The 20,525-nt window shown below is 35.1% G+C and overlaps 2 protein-coding genes across 3 annotated transcripts in view; both read right to left on the bottom strand.

Annotated features, from left to right (window-relative positions):
* Nucleotides 1–20,525, bottom strand: part of LOC123536344 (uncharacterized) — a 377,622-nt gene that overhangs the window by 207,028 nt on the left and 150,069 nt on the right. The window lies entirely within an intron of this gene.
* Nucleotides 148–20,497, bottom strand: LOC123536615 (uncharacterized). The gene is made up of 4 exons (XM_045319939.2): nt 20,361–20,497; nt 14,815–15,301; nt 14,377–14,514; nt 148–1,938 (listed from the first exon to the last, which is right to left on the bottom strand). Exons 2-4 carry the CDS (start codon nt 15,286–15,288, stop codon nt 1,720–1,722), a joined length of 831 nt encoding a protein of 276 aa, XP_045175874.2. The 5' UTR covers nt 15,289–15,301; nt 20,361–20,497; the 3' UTR covers nt 148–1,719.

The following is a 20,525-nucleotide window of genomic DNA, read 5'->3' as shown; positions in this document are numbered from 1 at the left end:
CAGTTTGTATTGTATGACTGTATAAACTGGTGCTAACATTCAAGAAAACTGTATCGAAAATACTCCAAAATAATGTATTCATAGTCCTCATCAGTGTTTGGCAACTTATGTAATTGTATCATAACATCATTTAAATAGTATATCTTAGTCTACTGCAGTCAAGGAGGTGCAACAGTTCTCTATCTTAAAGTACCATTTTCAGGCCTGCATTCTTATAGAAAAGGGAAGTGCTGAAATTTTCCAGTACTGTTATCTGTTAGCTGAAGTACACTTGAACAGTTAGAAATTATCAAGTACTCTTTGATAAAGCACAGTATTTCATGAAATTATCATCAGATCTATCATGGTTTTTATTTTCATCTGATTTTTTAGTTCACCGCAGCAAGTAGTACTAATGGTGAACTTTTAGGATCGCTGGATGTCTGTTGTCCGTCTGTCCATTATCATGAATTTGTTCAAAGAATTCTCAGTTTAGGATTGCTGGATTTCCGTCTGTCATCCACAGTCACAACTTGTGAACAGAGGTGTGGGTCTCATACAGTCTATTGAACTTTAGAATAATCTGAGCTGATGATCAATCATAATCTTCCAGATTTGACAAAATTTTTGTCAAAGAAAACTGTGAAATCACTAAATTTCATGGGGATTAAATTTTGTGGTTTAGGCTAAAAAGATTATTTCCGGGGTGGGGGGAGGGGGAATTTGAATTCGTGAATTTCAAATTTTGAAAATGAAATAAATAGGTATTCTATTTGTTCATTTGGATTTAACTTCTTGGATTGACACACCCAAAAATCTATGAAAATTAATCCCTCGTGAATATTCATGATTTCACAGTAACTTTATGCCAACAGTTTTATAATCCATCAGCAGGTTAAGCCAAATTTAAAATTTTAAAACTATTTGGTAGCCAAAATGGCTGAAATTTACAACTGAAAGATTTTGTTGAAAAATTCAAAACTAATTAAGATAATCAGAAAATAGGGAAGTCTTCTATTCAACCCAGTGATGTACACTATGAAAGATATTGTCTTGTATTTATGAGAAACCATGTAAAACAAACAGTAAGCACTGGCAGATTTACTGACCCACCAAAGTTTTACTCTGTTATTTGGTTTGGTATCTTTTTGAAGAAAATTTTATGAAATGGTTTTAACAAAATGGGTAAAAAATTTCCAAATTCCACATAACTGCAATTATGCATTATAGACCTTTTTTACATACATAAGATGACATTGTATAAAGTCAATCAATGGAGTGTTGATATTCAAAGACAGTGTTGTCAAGTTACCTCCCTTTTTAGTGTAATTATTATATATTGAATTGCAGCAGATTAATAAAAAAATCTACCAAATGATGCACTGTATCATTAAAGGGCAAAAATTGAAAAATATTGTGTCATCATTGCTGTGAATACAGTTTGAAAGTAGAGCGAAACATTTGAGGGTCAATATATGTTATTGAATGACTGTTGGCATGTGAATTAAAAAGAGTTGTGGATGAAAACAAAAAATTGGTAAAAAGTTGAAGCAATGTCATATCCTTTGCAAAGACTTACAACACTTTCAGTCTACACAAATATTCAATAGTCAGCAGCTTTGTAGAAATACAACATTTACTAAATATCTACAGTACAAACTCTGTCAACCATCACAGAGCAAGTTGTAAGTCAACATATTTAAGTCTTCCGATCTAGAGATGTTGCACTGTAGATTACATTCAAGTGTTGTCTGGACGGATGTCTGTGAAGTTATCTGGTGGAAATCCTGGTGGTGGCGCCGCAAAGAGAATGGGTTTTTCTCTACCAGCCAAGCCTCTTCCACGTGCAGAATATATCCAGCCATCAAGGGACACAATCACGAAAATGGCAATTACTAGAAGCAGTACTATAAAACACACAACAAAACATCGTCTCTGAATCTTCTTTTCCGCCGGACACTGAAATGTGCAATAACTGATTTAATACAACAATAAGTACTACCAGAATATGTAATCTTTCTATGAAAAGGCTAGCAATAAAGGACCTGTATTTCATTCTTAGTTTAATTTGAGTTTGACTGCGCAGAGTCCCTACTCCTCACCATAAAAAAAAGTTTGTTATTTAGCATTAGATATATACTTGAGAACGTACAACATGAAATTGTTTATAAAAAACTTGACTGCTAGAATTATACTGAACTATCAGTAACGATAGGAGAAACATTCATGCAAATCATGTTTAATATCCAAATACCAGACTTAAGGATCAGTCCTAGTCCCACATCATCAACCTGCATCAACTCTGGAATTGTAGCATTTGCACGAGGACTTCGAAAAGCATTAATTATATTTAAGAGAGCATTATACTGAGCCACTTTAAAAAACGCAACTTTTGAACGTCCAGCTAAAAATATTTTGATGTGATATATGAAGTCGGTTTTTTTGTTGTTGTTGTTTTTGTTTTCGCTGGGTTTAATGTCGCACCGACACAACTCTGGTCATAATGTGACTATCCAGCTTTGATGGTGGGGGAAGACCCCAGGTTCCCCTCCGTGCATAATTTCATCACGGGCGGGCAGCCTAGTAGAACCACTGACTTTCCGTAAGCCAGCTGATGTCAGTAATGATGAAAACCCTTTATTTACTAAATATCAATTCTAAAAACATTTTGTCTATAGAGGATATTGCATATCTATCGTCATATTGAATTTACAAAACGTGTTGAATAAAATAAAATACGAGGCCATGTCGAGTATTTTAACAAGGCCATGTCGAGTATTTTATCAATTTCATCTATTACTAACGAATGTGGAAAGGCACAAATGTAATATTCTTTTTATCACCTGTAATTTTTCCTGCTGATACATCAAAATTTCTTCTCTTTTTTTTTTTTTTACCATTTTTAGCACGACTATACGAAGTATAAGGAGAGCTATTCACTCGACCCGGCGTCGGTGTCTTTCCGCGTCCCCACCTTTGTTAAAGTTTTTTTACACTTTCTCTTTTTTATACCCCCGCCAAAGGCGAAGGGGATATTAGAAATGCTCTCCGTCCGTCCGTGCGTCCGTCCGTCCGTCCGCAACGATCTTTGTGCGGAGCATAACTCCAAAAGTACTGGAGGGATTTTCTTCAAACTTCATACACTGATAGAACACATTGGGAGGAAGTGCAGTGTGCAAGAACAATAACTCTACCTTGCCTATTTTTTGAGTTATTCCCCTTTATCTTATTTTCTTAAAAAAATTTGTCCGGAGCATAAATCCAAAAGTACTAGAGGGATTTTCTTCAAACTTTATACACTGATAGAACACATTGGGAGGAAGTGCAGTGTGCAAGAACAATAACTCTACCTTGCTTATTTTTTGAGTTATTCCCCTTTATCTTATTTTCTTAAAACATTTTGTCCGGAGCATAACTCCAAAAGAACTAGCCGGATTTTCTTCAAACTTTATACACTGATAGAACACATTGGGAGGAAATGCAGTGTGCAAGAACAATAACTCTACCTTGCCATTTTTTGAGTTATTCCCCTTTATCATATTTTCTTAAAAAAATTTGTCCGGAGCATATCTTTTTCATGCATGGAGGGATTTTGATATATGTTGGCATAAATGTTCACCACCACGAGGCGGAGTGTCGTGCGCAAGAACCAGGTCCCTAGGTCTAAGGTCAAGGTCACACTTAGAGGTCAAAGGATACAAGAATGAAAACCTTGTCCGGAGCATTTCTTCTTCATGCATACAGGGATTTTGATATAACTTGGCACAAATGTTCACCACCACGAGTCAGAGTGTCATGCACAAGATCCAGGTCCCTAGGTCTAAGGTCAAGGTCACATTTAGTGGCCAAAGGTCAGATACAAGAATGACTTTGTCCGAAGCATTTGTTCTTCATGCATGGAGGGATTTTGATGTAACTTGGCATGATTATACACCATCATAAGATGAAGTGTCATGCGCAGTTCCTTTCTTTAGAATTACCTCCCTTTGTTGTTACTTTAAATAGCTTTTATTGTAACTTTTTCATTACTAGTCGTAGGGAAAAATCGAGACCACTTTTCTGTAGTATAACATGCATGCTTCATCCAATTTTGAGGTGTATTTTGACCAATCTCTACCTGGTTAAGATTTCTGTGTGGATTTTTTTTTTTTTTTTTTTTTTTTTTTTTTAAGATTAACTTCCCTTAGTTGTTACTATAAATAACTTATATTGTAACATTTTTATACCCCCGTTTGAAAAACGGGACGTATTATGGGAACGCCCCTGGCGGGCGGGCGGGGTCCACAGACCTTGTCCGGAACATATCTTCTACATGCATGGAGGGATTTTGATGAAACTTGGCACAGTTGTTCACCATCATGAGACAGAGTGTCATGTGCAAGAACCAGGTCCCTAGGTCTAAGGTCAAGGTCACACTTAGAGGTCAAAGGTCAAATTCAAGTATGACTTTGTCCGGAGCATATTTTCTTCATGCATAGAGGGATTATGAGGAAAGTTGGCACAATTGTTTATCATCATGAGACGGAGTGTCATGCGCAAGAACCAGGTCCCTAGGTCTAAGGTCAAGGTCACACTTAGAGGTAAAAGGATACAAGAATGAAAACTTTGTCCGGAGCATATCTTCTTCATGCATAGAGGGATTTTGATGAAAGTTGGCACAATTGTTCATCATCATGAGACGGAGTGTCATGCGCAAGAACCAGGCCCCTAGGTCTAAGTAAGGTCAAGGTCACACTTAGAGGTCAAAGGATACAGGAATGAAAACTTTGTCCGGAGCATTTCTTCTTCATGCATGGAGGGATTTTGATATAACTTGGCACAAATGTTCACCACCACAAGATGGAGTGTCATGCGCAAGAACCAGGTCCCTAGGTCTAAGGTCAAGGTCACACTTAGAGGCCAAAGGTCAGATACAAGAATGACTGTCCGAAGCATTTCTTCTTCATGCATAGAGGGATTTTGATGTAACTTGGCACAATTATACACCATCATGAGACGAAGTGTCATGCGCAGTTCCCTTCTTTAGAATTACTTCCCTTTGTTGTTACTATAAATAGCTTATATTTTAATTTTTTCATTACTAGACGTAGGGAAAAATTGAGACCACTTTTCTGTAGTACAACATGCATGTTACATCCAATTTTCAGGTGTATTTTGACCAATCTCTACCTGGTAAGGATTTTTGTGTGGACTTACATTTACTTACTTTTTTTTTTTTTTTTTTTTTAAAGATTAACTTCCCTTAGTTGTTACTATAAATAACTTATATTGTAACTTTTTTATAATTGACCGTAGGGAAAAACCATGACTACTTTTCTGTGGTACAACATAGTTGTTACTTTCTAATTTTAGGTGTATTTTAAGGTATCTCTACCTGGTAAGGAGTGAGGAAGCCATCCAGCTGGCTTACGGAAGGTCGGTGGTTCTACCCAGGTGCCCGCTCGTGATGAAATAGTGCACGGAGGGGCACCTGGGGTCTTCCTCCACCATTAAAGCTGGAAAGTCGCCATATGACCTAAAATTGTGTCGGTGCGACGTTAAACCCAACAAAATAAATAAAACTACCTGGTAAGGAGTTTTTTTGTGGACTTAGAAAAACAAAAGAATTACAATGATTACTAAACAACCATAAAATTAAAATTACATCTGCAAATACAGGTGCTAGAGTAAAGAAATTTGCTGTGACGGGCGTATATTGTGACATTCTGGCACTCTTGTTATAATTGACCGTAGGCAAAAAACAAGACCACTTTTCTGTGGTACAACATGGATGTTACTTTCCAATTTTAGGTGTATTTTAAGATATCTCTACCTGGTAAGGAGTTTTTTTGTGGACTTAGAAAAACAAAAGACTTACAATGATTACTAAACAACCACAAAATTAAAATTCCATTTGCAAATACAGGCGCTAGAGTAAACAAATTTGCTGTGACGGGCATATATTGTGACATTCTGGCACTAGTGTTCCCTGTTAGCTTTCCATTCCTTCTTTTTACAGTAGCCATATAGAAAAACGTCATAGCTTTACTGTTCATGAAAATTAATAAAATTTAGCAGTACACCACCTCACCACTGACTTATTCTTTCTTCCACATCTTTAAAACCCCTGATGCGGACCACAACTAAATGGTTCTTCAAAGCTTTCCCCAAAATTAATACTTTCAGACACTAACTTGCCAGGAACTTTAGCCTTCAATTATAATATGCCCGGCGGGGGGATTGGCCATGTCTAACATGGCTCTTGTTTCAGCTTATCTCTGTAATTACTTGATGGATTTGATTCAAACTTGAAATACATATTCCTCATCATCATCCACATCATCTGGCATATGGGCCATAACTCTGGCACCAATATTTCATGAATTATCGCCCCTTTTCACTTAGATTTTCAGGTTAAAGTTTTGATGCACTTTCACTCTATCTCTGTTATTACTGAATGGATTTGATTCAAACTTAAAATGTTTGTTCAGCATCATCACCCAGATCATATGACACAAGGTGCATAACTCTGGCACCATTTTTCATGAATTATTCCCCCTTTTTACGTGGAATTTCAGGTTAAAGTTTTGGTGCACTTTCAATCTACCTCTGTTATTACTGAATGGATTTGATTCAAACTTAAAATAGTTGTTCAGCATCATCACCCACATCATATGACACAAGATGCATAACTCTGGCACAATTTTTTCATGAATTATTCCCCTTTTTAATTAGAATTTCAGGTTAAAGTTTTATGCACTTTCACTCTATCTCTGTTATTACTGAATGAATCTGATTCAAACTTAAACAATTGTTCAAAACCATTACCCTTATCATATGACACAAGGTGCATAACTCTGGGACCAATTTTTCATGAATTATTTCCCCTTTTTACTTAGAATTTTAGGTTAAAGTTTTGATGCACTTTCACTCTATCTCTGTTATTACTGAATGGATTTGATTCAAACTTATAATAGTTGTTAACATCATCACCCACACCATACAACGCAAGGTGCATAACTCTGGCACCAGTTTTCATTAATTATTCCCCCTTTTTACTTAGAATTTTAGGTTAAAGTTTTGATGCACTTTCACTCTGTCTCTGTTATTACTGAATGGATTTGATTCAAACTTATAATAGTTGTTAACATCATCACCCACACCATACGACGCAAGGTGCATAACTCTGGCACCAGTTTTTCATTAATTATTCCCCCTTTTTACTTAGAATTTTAGGTTAAAGTTTTGATGCACTTTCACTCTGTCTCTGTTATTACTGAATGGATTTGATTCAAACTTAAAATAGTTGTTCAACATCATCACCCACACCATATGACACAAGGTGCATAACTCTGGCACCAATATTTAATGAATTATGCCCCTTTTTGCTTAGGATATACTTATATAGTGTTTTGATACATTTTATCTTTACCTCTCTTATTACTTTAAGTTGATATTTTTGACATAGACTCAGGCTATTGTGCAATATCTTCATCCACAGTTGGAGTCATTAAACACTCCAGTGATAGCTCTAGTTTCCTCAGATGTGCCCAGTTTCACTATCACACTGGCCATAGCTTTATCAGATCAAGTGGTTCCAACGTTGTTTGAGCGGTGAATTTTACGCCGATCAGATGGAGAAATATGGCCGATACTACAAATTTCCGGTATTGTAAGTATGATTTAAAGGAATTTCTACCCGTTAAATAACGAATCAAATGAAACCGATGGGTGCACCTGGAGCGCAAATGTGTCTATATTTTAGCACATGTGTCTATTTAGCTGAGGTTTGTGCCGTTTATTCAAACACTTCTGTACAGTCCGGCGGGGGAAGGAGATTTTTGACAGTTTTTGACAATATCGCCTCGAATATAGTGTTTATCGGGAGCAAGTAACTGTTAAAACACTTTTCATGTAAAGGACTACCTCTTAAAACAAAGCGTGTGTATTTTCATAGAATTATTCAGGGTTGTTTCTGAAGAATCGGCCGAAAACCTAATGAAACGCCGTTTCGAGTGGGTCGCTATGCAACGCAATCAAATGGATACCGTTCTGTGTCTTACTTGCGAAGTCTTATCCGTCTTAAAACAGTCATTAAAGCCTAACAATGAATAAATTTAGTGACTTTATATCATTATAATGATCCCGCCGTTTCTAATATATTGTACTAAATATATATAATACATTTTTATGCTCGCTTAACATTTAACATATTTTTGCGGACTTGTCAAAAACATCAACACAAAAACATAAAACAAGGGTGAACATCGAACAATATCATTAAGTAAATGATAGTAATAGTTCGTAAAAACAAGAACCAGTTCAAGGACATTTGCCTCATCCACGAATGGTACTGAACAGCATGCCAAAAGCGGGTTGACTCTTTATGAGGATTGTTCAAATATGAATGCATCTGAGCACATAAAATGTATCCTTGATAGATTTCAATGAAAATTTTATTTGGTCCCCTGGAAATATTCACCTTCAACAGATTTGCAAAATTTCAGTCTTCTAATCCAATCCTTGAAGCCTTTTTCGTAGTATTTTCTAGGTATACTATATATATAGATGAAGACACTGGAATATTGCAGAACCGAGGTGTTTGCGCTGCACAAAGTTTCGACCAGAAAGGTATATTTGCGCCTTGGGAACAAAAAGAAGTCACACGAGGCAAGGTCAGACGAATAAGGAGGGTGACGAAGGGAGCACAACAACCTTTTCCTGCTTCAGAAAGTCTAGTACAATAGACGCCTTGTGCGATGACGCGTTTTCATGTAGTCTGACATTGGACAAACCAGTTGCGGGTCTTCAAGTTTTGAAATATTTCTTTAGTTTTCGAAGAACTTTAGTGCAATGCATGATCTTTTGCCAGACTTTGTTGCCCATATTTTGTTCTGAATCTTTCGTTTGGGCTCAAAAAAAGTGAACCAATGTCTCGTCACCAGTGACGACATATGCGAAAGATCGTGCATTGTAATTTGGAAACTGTTTAAGCAACAAGTTTGCGCATTGCACGCGTACCCTTTTCTGCTCATCTGTCAACAGATGGGGAATCTAGCACAGATCTTTCTCATTTTCAAATTACGTTTCAGAATTGTATGAGCTGCTCTTATGAGATGCCAACCATACTAGCTATTTGTCTAGCGGTGTATCTTGCATCAGTAGCAACTATTTCTTTCACTCTTGCAACCATCTTGGCAGACGTTGCTGTTTTCGGCCGACGGCCATGTGGTTCATCTTCTGTTGAAACTAACCAACATTTGAATTTCTTAAACCAACGAATAACTGTCGAAAAAGATATTTCATTATGCCCATAAACAGAACATATATCATTAAAAATGACTTTACACCCTATGCCAAGAACACAACGATTCTTAATACAGGACCGTACGGTGTACGCTGACCTTCTTCCAACCATTTTTCGGCGACGCCGTCTAAATTCGTTTTCGTTACCTATGCCACGTGACTTCAGTTTGCAAATCAAACTACTTGATAACGCATTATAGATAATTTATCAAAATGGAAGATTTATGCAACACTCTGCCTGATTGGACGAGAGTGTCAATTTCTTTCACTCTGTTGATTGTGCTACGCTGAGTGAAATGTAGACAAAGCGTTTATCCTAAACGACGCTGTTCACAGTTTTAAAGCTAACTTTGGCTCAGTATATTTAGCAAGAATATTGATATATCTCAAAATGATAAGTAAGTTTAATAAATATGATAAAAACCTGTTCAAATACCACGTATATCAAATTAAAGAAAGAGCTGAATACGGTCTCCGTATCACATGAATAAGGGTGTGATAAGAGTCTTTTATATAGAGAAGTGCTTTTTAAAAGATTTTCCTTGTTACAATTGCCGTCTGTATATGAAAAGGTTTCTTGCTTTTGTGACTTATTCAGATTGCATATTAAAATGAGTACTTGTTCGCTTTGATATATTTGTTATAAATTATTTAACTGATTTATTATATATGAATATTTTTCTTTAGTATGGTATGCAAATATTGAACTCAGTTGAAATCTGTTTTATTATATATATGATATATAATGACTGAATCTCATTACACTGAAATGAAGGTACGCTGCATACAGTTTATCTATGTGATATAACTACGGTCAAACTTTGCTTATGAAACAGAAATATTGAAATAATTACAATTGTATGTTTTGCTTGACCTTCACTTTTTTATAGGTGTGACGTCATTGTCCAAAGATTCATGAATAGCGAATATGCATTTATAAAGCGGGATCAGTTGGCCTATTTTAGAAATAAATAAAAATAATAAATAAAAAATCCTTTAATTGATTTTTTTCTCATGTATTTTAATCAAAATTGATTTGTAGCATCTTTATTAGGCCCGCAGCCAACTTTGTTCAGCTGGGACATTTAACCCCTTTTAGGGGCTGCTAGAGCTAAAACTAGAAATGCCTTTATACAGCGTCTCATGAACAGCTTGGTGGATCTTTGTCATACTTGGTCTGGAGCATATATAAGGTCCTCTTCCAAATTTATTTATATAGGAACTTGGGCCCTATTAGGGACCACTATAGCTAAAAATAGATATGCCTTTCTTCGCATTAACCACTAAAATGTAATGGATTTTTATCAAACTCGATGTGTAACAATATCGTAAGGTCTCCTGCTATTTTGTTACAAATGGGGATAGGGACCAATTTAGCTAAAAATATAAACACGTTTAATGACCTCTTCTCATGAACCGCTTCATGAATCTTCATCAAACTACTGCTGTAATTATTCGTCTAAGGATAAACGAAACAAAATTGCAACCCTACGAAACCTTTACGAAAAATTAAAAGAGAACTATTTAAATTGTTAAAGTGCGGTGTTTAGTTTTGCAAAATGTTAGATGAAAGATGAATGTTAGATGAAAAATTCATAAACTTCTTTCCTTATTACAATTCGCCGACCATCATTTTTAAAGATATTTCTTGTTATATTAGTATACACGAGTAGGCAATGTTAGCGAGCGATAGACGCAGATATAGTGAACGGATTTTAATGGGTGTGGTATCAATGTATAAATAAACAAATAAAATACAGACACCAGTGAAAGAAAATAAACGGACTAGCAATACTAAGAGAGACGTGTTACAGTTGTATTATTTAACTGTCTCCAACAAAACTGTTTTTTTCATTGGTGTCTGTATTTCATTTGTATTATAATTTTTAAACGGCGACCGTAGAGTTTTATTACATCGCTTCTGTTTTATGGATGACCAATAAAATCTTGCCTTTTCCCTGGCCAATTTTAACGATCTCTTTGATTTATCTCTCTGAAAATAAAATATGAATGAAAATATATACAAACAACTGATCAATACTTTTATCATGGACCAAACTTTATTTAAAGGCCTAGATTCACTACTATATAAGTGTTCCCCCCCCCCCCCCCCCCCCCCCAAATCAAATATACAACTCCCATCTTATCTGCTGCTTATCAGCGATTATGTAACCGTAATTGATTAGAGGGCAATTAGCACAGCAGGGACCCCAACTAGACCATGAAGATGTGTGCAGTGGAGTTGAAAGAAATTAATTTTTCTTCAGTAAATGTGGAATGATAATAATAATTATTATTATTTTGATATTATGTAGATGATAATAACTATTACTTTAATGTTATATTAATAATTATCATAATTATTATTATCATTATTATTATTATTATTATATTACATATAGGATGATAAAAGATACAGTAATTATATTGAAAATAATAATGATAATAAAACACAAGTATAGTGAAAACTTTCTGAGTTCTTTGTGCTGACAAACAATATTTTTCGATTTGGAAATTGATTTTCATGTATTCATGTAATCGACATTATTTGAATATAAAATTATTGTGTTCCATCTATACTCCATTTTCATTTTCAGTATGTTGCCAAAAGGGACTTTTTTCATGCTTTGCTTTGTAACTTTGAAATTCACATTCTGTTTTCAATTTAGACAAATGTTATTTACAGTATTCTGCAAGCTTTAGATGAGTTAAAGTCACAATTTTCAGAAAATTCACAATTCTCCAGACAGAATTTGAAAAAAAAAAACTTGCATGTTTCTTACGTAAGTTTCTCATTATTTCATTATTGTGAAAATAAGTTTCTGATTATTTTATTATTGTGTTTGATTAACAAATATTTTTATTTTCATAGAAATGCCCCCCCCCCCCCCCCCCCCCCCCCAAAAAAAAAAAAAACTTAGTATAACTTTAAAAGTTATCAATTATTCATTAATTTAAAATAAATTACATTGTTTCCCCTTCTCACTAATAGATACACTAGTAAGGTAGACTGACTCTCCAATAAACAATGACCCTTGTTTATTGGAGCCATACTGTGGTGGTCATTAGCCCCCAACTGTGCTGGTGAAGACAAAAATCCCTTGGCCCACTGCCAAAATCTAGGCCTTTAAGCTTTGTATAGACAGCTTAAATGCACACCAAATCAGTAATGAAATCGCAATGTATTGGTTTTAAGGGACTGAAAGTACCCAACTGTAACTATACTTATTTAAAGAGTCAACCCGTTTTTGGCATGCTGTTCAGTACCATTCGTGGAGGAGAAAAATATCCGTGAACTGGTTCTTATTTGAACGAACTAATACTATTATTTACTTAATGATATTGTTCGATGTTCATCCTTGCTTTATGTTTATGTGTTGATGTTTTTTTTTGACAATGTCCGCAAAAATATGTTAAATGTTAAGCGAGCATAAAAATGTAAAAGTACAATATATTAGAAATGGCGGGATCAATATGATGATATAAAACTATCCAAATTAATTTATTCATTGTTAGGCTTTGAAAATAATGACTGTTTTTAAGACGGATAAGACTTCGCAAGTAAGACACAGAACGGTATCCACTTGATTGCGTTGCATAGCGACCCACTCGAAACGGCGTTGCATTAGGTTTTCGACTGATTGTTCAGAAACAACCCTGAATAATTCTGTTAAAATACACACACTTTGTTTTAAGAGGTAGTCCTTTACATGAAAAGTGTTTTAACAGTTACTTGCTCCCGAAAAACACTAAATTTGAGGCGATATTGTCAAAAACTGTCAAAAATCTCCTTCCCCCGCCGGACTGTACAGAAGTGTTTGAATAAACGGCACAAATCTCAGCTAAATAGACTTATGTGCTAAAATATAGACACATTTGCGCTCCAGGTGCACCCATCGTTTTCATTTGATTCGTTATTTAACGGGTAGAAATTCCTTTAAATCATACTTACAATTCCAGAAATTTGTAGTATCGGCCATATTTCTCCATCTGATCGGCGTAAAATTCACCGCTCAAACAACGTTGGAACCACTTGATCTGGTAAAGCTATGGCCAGTGTGACTATCCAGCATCGAAATAATCGAGCACGCTGTCTCCTGTGACAGCTCTTGTTTGAAAACGTCAGTGTAAAAGTGTCATACCAAAATTATGTAATTCCTAAACGGCATTATTTCACTCTGACGACTTACATGATAAAAAAGTTTGACATGGGTGATGCCGACATTTTTATCCAAACTCGAGGCACATATGTAGAGATGATTTTACCACACACAAATAAAACGAAATGTAAAAGTACCAAGTTCTAATGGGTTTGTTTCAATACAGCTTTTGCAGTTTAACACGAAACAACACGTTATTTTGTGAAGTTTTTGAAAGTATTAAAAATTTAATACCAAACAGTTTTTTACTTCACACAAAAATTTCAATAGGCAATGAAGAATTCAGTTTGATGAAAAGGGTTCGCTGATTTGATTAGCGTATCAGATAAAAGTCCTTATTTTAAAGATTTTTGTGACTCGTATTTGAGTGTGTGTCTTACGAAGCATATACAGTTCTGCGGAGATATATTATAAGAATCTTTTACTGGTTGTGGGTAAAGATGGGAATATCCGGCACGAGGGTAATTCCGCCTCGTTACCGCCTAAACAGTTACCCTCGTGCCGGATATTCCCATCTTTACCCGCTACCAGTGATTGATTCTTTCTTCAATTTGTAGAAGATATAAAGAAAAACGAAGGTTTTTCTTTAAGGCGCTATTTTGTTATAGTAGCGTATGAATTTACGCATTCATTCAAATTATAGCATGTTCAAGATGAGTTTTTCTAGCACCGGAAAAGCACGGGAAAATCCTGTCCTGCATGCAAGAAATACGAATATCTTCATAAGTGTTGGCTACATAGCTACATATAATGCGACATTCTAGAGTTATTAAATATAGTTACTGATTTCATTAAAAAAACTCTGAATATCTGCAAATAAGGAACGTAACCTATGTTGGTACTATAGATGACGTGCGTAAAATATTACATTTTCATTTAAAAGAAAAAGTATGTCTTATTGTTAGTATGCCCAAAAAACATGGAAATGTACTATATTTGTCTAACATGTTACCCAGAAATGCGGATCTATGAAGTTGTCTGGTTTTAATTTTGGCCATTGAAAGCTGGATCCTTTGTTCGCACTCGTTTCCTCCGTCGTTTCTGCGTTTGTTTTTATCACTGAAGTCTCACCATTTGTCAATGAATGTCCCTAAATATGAAAAAAAAAAAAGAATATTTGAGTTTAGTTTGGTAGCTGCTTCTACTGTATGGTCACTCAAGCCATTTGGGGAGGAGAAATGTTTTCAGTTTTTGTCCCTTTCTTCCCCCGTTTTTAGCTACGATGCAGGAGCTGTGAACCATATCGAAGATATTTACTTCATGGATCATTTCAATAACATATCTATCAAAATATTGTTGAATATTATGATGTTAAATGTTAAGACTTTTCAAAGGTAAAAGTTTTTAAAGTAAATTCCACAAACTAACTTGAAGCCAAAATGCGATTTACCTGATACACAGTACTGCTCCTACGTAATGAGGATGCCGGCTTTTCTCCTGTTTTTGTAAGTTCGTCGGCGTTGCCAACATTTGCACTATCACAGCTGTTTTGTAAGTTACTGTCCAGATTTTTGTTTTTCAACTGGAATCTATTACTCATAATTCCGTCTAACATAGATGTGTTAGCTGTCTTTGAATGGGCGCCCGGTCTTGATGCGGTAAATTGTGACGGGTTCACTGTGTCAATTTCCTCATAGTCGTGCACGAAATTTCCGCGCCTTTCATTTTGTTCGTACAATCTGCCATTTGGCATAAAATTTGGCACATACATATAATCATCGTTGCCTGGCACTGTGTTACTGTAGTTGAATTGGTGACGTTGAACCGCATCCTCGTAAATGGGCGGTAACTCGCTCTGGTAGCTAGGGCGGTAATATTTTAACCTTGACCTGTGAATGCCGGTTATTGCAAACGCCGTTGCCATGGTGACATCGGAACTGTGGAAGAAATAATAGAATGACGAGAAAACAGTTTAAAAAGAACATAAGCCTACATTCTATTGAACTGAAAAGAGTTGAAATGCTATAAATACATTCATCAGCTAAACATACATCCTGAGTTCAGACTTACGGTATTTGGTTTAAAAAAAAATAAAAATAAAACTAATACCTTCCCGTTATGATATTAACTCTCAACTCATTTTATCATAAAAAGTCCATAAACAGCTGCTCTGACAAATGTATTACCCGTTGGCACATACAACACAAATTTATGTTAATAATTTTATACTGCGCATTCACAAGCTTGGTGCAAAATTTACCTGAAGCAAAAAAGTGACCATATACCGAAAAGTAACAGTGTACTTTACTACGGGATCAGGGAAGCTTATAATGTTGCGATGTTGGGAAGTACTTGTCAAGAATGTGGATCCTTTGGAGGGTCACGCCAATTAGTTTCTTACAAGTTTTTCGTAAATATTCTTAAAACTGAATATTTTATAGAAACACACACGTCGTTAGTAAAAACTAATGTTAGTTAAGAAACATTATCACGTGTTTCACTTTTCGAATATATTCTTTTAAGACATTTATTTGAAAGAAAACAAAAGGTATGCTTTTATAAAATGCTGTGACCCCACATGCTATAATACGAAAATGTCTAAAAAGCCGAGAGTTCCTTTTGATTCCAGTATAATTTCTGTCAAGATATTGTAAAAATCTGGTGAAGCATCGGAATCAAGTTTCTCCTCAATCTAGAGACAAAGGGAGGTAATACTGGTTATATAAACTTGTATTTGTAAAGAAACATCTTACAGTCAATGCATGTCATTGATGAATAAAATTCAAATGTTCTGGTAGTGTTATTAGAATACATGTATCAAACTTCTGATACAAAACTCTTGTTTAAGATTTTGACAAATTCATTACTTGACCAAAGTCCTGAAGCGGTCTTTTAGATTTAATTCAGGCTGTTCTGTTATAACATTGTCAGTTTGAAAGTATTATATATGCTGAAGAGTAGCAGTTTTATACTGAAGGAGATTTGTGGTGCACTGTAGATTGACCAGCTGACAAATATAAATGGAGTGAGAACGCCCTAAGGAATCACATAAAACCAACACTGTATTTATCTGTATATATCATTTCATCTCGTTCAGTTGACACATGAACTGAATAAACTGGACACCGTGAATTGACTAAACAGATTAAATTAAAATGTACCATACAAATACAGATATTATGATTAGATATATAGCCGTATACCATTTTATAGCTTAAAGCTGGGCACAAATATTATTTTTATACCAAAGATGTAGGAGCGGTCAATGACTTTGGTTTCATTTCAATTTACCAACATGACAGTAACGTATTTCTTTATCTTTCGAAAATAGGAAAAAATCAATACATGAACTTTCCTTGTTATTAATTTTCAAAAATTAGGATTTCCCCCTTTTTCAAATAGAACTAGAAGCCTTAGATTGTTAATCTGCCTGACCAAATAACTTTTTGACACCTGTCGAATTTGCAGACTTTAAACCTTGAAGAGCCGCCAGGGAAGTAAATATATACAATTGAATTATGATATAATTGGTGCTATAATTCTTTTAATACTTTTATACCTGTATCTTCTAACGATATTCGGTATTCTAGCAATATCTATCATATCTATGAAATTTCTTAATGTTTAGGAAAGGATATTGTTAATAACATAAAAAAATTTCAACAATATCGAATGATGGCATTATGCAATTTTATTCATTTTGCGAATGTCCAGTTGTAAAAAGACACAAATATACACACAAAAGATATGTATACATATAGAGGTTAAAGAAACTGAGGGGAGCGGTGGTCTAGTGGTTAAGGTGTCGGCCGCTCAACCCGGGGGTCGTGGGTTCGAGCCCCACTGGGGTCACGACCATGACTTCTCTTATGACATCATTACTGGTTTTTACAGGAAGCGGACCCGACAGTGGTTCAAGTAAGTTTAAAGATTTCATAAGAGACTGAACCCCAGATGTTGCGGCTAAAAATGATCATGTCTTAGTCGGGAATCGAACACTACCATTTGGAGGAGGAACGTTTAACGATATATCAAGTTTACCTTCGGTACCCCCGGTTGCAAACGCTTGTCACTTTTAAGCGAAATAAACATTGGAAACAACATTCTCTTGTGTTTCTATAACATTATCTGTCAGTAACTAAGTTTCAAACCCTTTTTAAGAAATAAAACAATAGTTTTATATCTTACTTTTTTCTATGTCGACGTACGATCTGGAGGTCTGTGCGCGAATGTCTTAAAAAAGTAGATCATAATAAAGAACAAAGTGACTTCTTTTTTCATCGATAACAAATGATAGTTCACGATGATGTTTCAGTAAAGACTAAATAACTACAGTCCTGAATCTTTTAGTTCTGAGCAAAACATTCTTTTCAATATAAATTCTAACTGCTCACAATCATTTAACTACATGTACTTTGTTTTGTTTAATAATGTAATGTCATTAAGTATATTAAAACATCAATGTTTTCCACTGCAAGTAATTGTATTTTCTTATACATCAACATAGCGAAGTTCTTCTTTAGCCTTCTTCGTTTAAAAAAAATGCATTGACTAGTTTATATTTCTTATGACAATACCACCGTTTGTGATTAAAATCGATTAGAAATAATAGAAACTTTTGTATATGTTAACTGCAGATAATGCCTGATGTTCCTGAAAATCATCTTAACAAAAACAAAAGAAGAACAATGGAAATCAGAAATATGGCAATAATGAAACACTTGTAAAAAAACGGAAATGTATTCATTGTACAATCTCGAAGAACAGGATATATACGGTATCAGCTACCGAGTCCTTCTATCTGGCTGTTCATCGTGTTTGTGTAGACTATTACAGGATCTTTGGAAGAACCGAATGTAAAAGTCAAATGATAGAAAACTCAGTTTCTATGAGTGTGTTCTTGAGAGTTAATAAAACATGCGACACTCCTACTGTCCTCTGTCACCGACTTCAGTGTTAAAATGATCTATTATTCGTTTATCAGGCTGTTTCTACTGGAAAATTTAGCTGTTGGCCATAGTTGCATACAATTAAACTGTAGCTGCATTTTAAAAGTGAAGAATAGTCACTTGAAATCACTCCGTTATTTGTGCTTTAGACTCTATGATTTTTTTAACAGAATGATGCTACGATCGTTGAAATTGTTCACAGTTACTCATCAGATATATTCAGGTAATGTAATGGCATGGAGCAATGCGATTTTCTTTCCAGGAGATGGTCTACTTAGTGATCTAGAACTGAGTCATCAATTAGATATCGACATCATAGGTGCTATGTCACAACAGCGACAACACAAAATGTCGTCAGATATAATGCTTTACATGGTTATTACCTGGAACTTTGCTTTTATAAGTTTAAAATACTGTTATTTGGACCGTGGAAATTTCCTGTCGCAAAGCACAAGCTCTTCCCAAAAAGCTGAATTTTGCAACCTTACAAGGTTTTTGTACAAAGGACTTTGGACAATGTGATGCGCCTTTGAACGTTTTTTAAAGGGCGCTATATAAGTCTGGTATACTGTAATAAGTCTCGTAAATAATTAAAATCAAACGTAGTTGATCAAAATAAATCATATTTCATTGCTCAGGAAAGTAACATCGTACTGAGGAATTTCATACTCGACAAACCTGAACGTCGTCCAGTCATTCCCCGTATTATCTAGTATAACCCTGTGTAATCATTATAAAGTACGATTTCATAAGATGAGAAAGACTTAAACATGGATTTTAAGATTGATGAATGTTTGTGCAGCTGACCAGTTTGCCTGACAGTTAATCAATTTAATTTGATGGATTATCTGGGTTGACAGCGTCGTCATCTGGCGTCGTCAACTGGGAAGATGACGAAGCAGTCCAGCCATCTAGTTCAATGTCACCGATGTAGGGTCAGATAAAATGATGATGTTTGCCCTTACGCTGAAAGCTGAAGATTTTGTTAAGTATCTTTAGGAAAATTGATGGGTGGTTTGTACTTTTTGCAGCAACAATAAAGTATTTTTGTTAAAATGTTGAATACGGGCGCAACTCTTGACCACGAAATCATGCCAGCAAATATTTAATTTAAAGAATTTATCGGATATTTTCTTTAACACCGTGACGTTTATTGACAAATAGCCATGTCTCTCTTCGGTTTTACATGATGCGTATTTTGTTACATGAACTACTAGGCCTATAGCATGCAAACAGTAGGCCTACTTCATGAATATTTTTACCAAAATATGTGGTGTCAGAATAACAATCCATTTTTATTCTTTTTACTTTTACATGAAGATTTTATTCATACTTCTAACATGGCTCGATTTGATTTCCAGTTAAACAAAGAAGAAAATCAAGCTCTGTTTATTCTGCGATAAACAACGGTTGACGCGCGGACCGGTAAGAGAGTATTATGACGTCAAATTGCCGCATGACGTCCGATACATTACTCCTCGCGTAAATGAAGTCTAGTATAATATCTATTAAAATATATCAATGAGCATGTCAGAATGAAAACAACTTAGTCAAGGCCTTCTTGTGATTTATCGTCTTATTTACCACGGTTCATCGTTCAGATGCTTCAGTATTTAACCACTCGGGCTAACGCCCTCGTGGTTCAATTCTTACGCATCTAAACTCTGAACCGTGGTAAATCAGACGATAAACAACGCGAAGGCCTTGAACATTTGTTAATTTTACCGAGTCGTCGATCCTGTTTATTCCGGAGGAGCATTTCAACCTGTAAGAATGTTAATGTGCTATTCATAAATTGCAACATTCGTAATAACCATGGCTTAGAATGACATGTAAGGATATCTGCGATGTCAAAACAACAAAATCAAAATGCATTTTTTCTTCCTTTTAGAATACTTTAAGTGATTTTTCAAACTGTATGTCTGTCTATAATTTGCGCCACATTTTGTTTTCGCGATTTTATTTAACGTTTTATTCTAGCGTTTTTATTGCTTTTCATTGATTGATTGATTGATAGTAGTAAAAACTGTACGAAATATAAACATACCTTTAATTCATTTGAATATAATTCTCATCCTTTAATTAGCAAATCCTTTTCCATTTTAATTAACAATGTTTATGTACATCACGGACCGAAATGCAGTAAAGTCATGGACTATATTGATGTATCGTCTTGTAATTAATTTACACTCCAACCAGAGGCGATCTATCA

This window comes from Mercenaria mercenaria, chromosome 17 (genome assembly GCF_021730395.1).
Source record: "Mercenaria mercenaria strain notata chromosome 17, MADL_Memer_1, whole genome shotgun sequence".
NCBI lineage: Eukaryota > Metazoa > Mollusca > Bivalvia > Venerida > Veneridae > Mercenaria > Mercenaria mercenaria.
The sequence above is the reverse complement of the archived record's forward strand: the minus strand, read 5'-3'. Positions and strand labels throughout refer to the sequence as shown.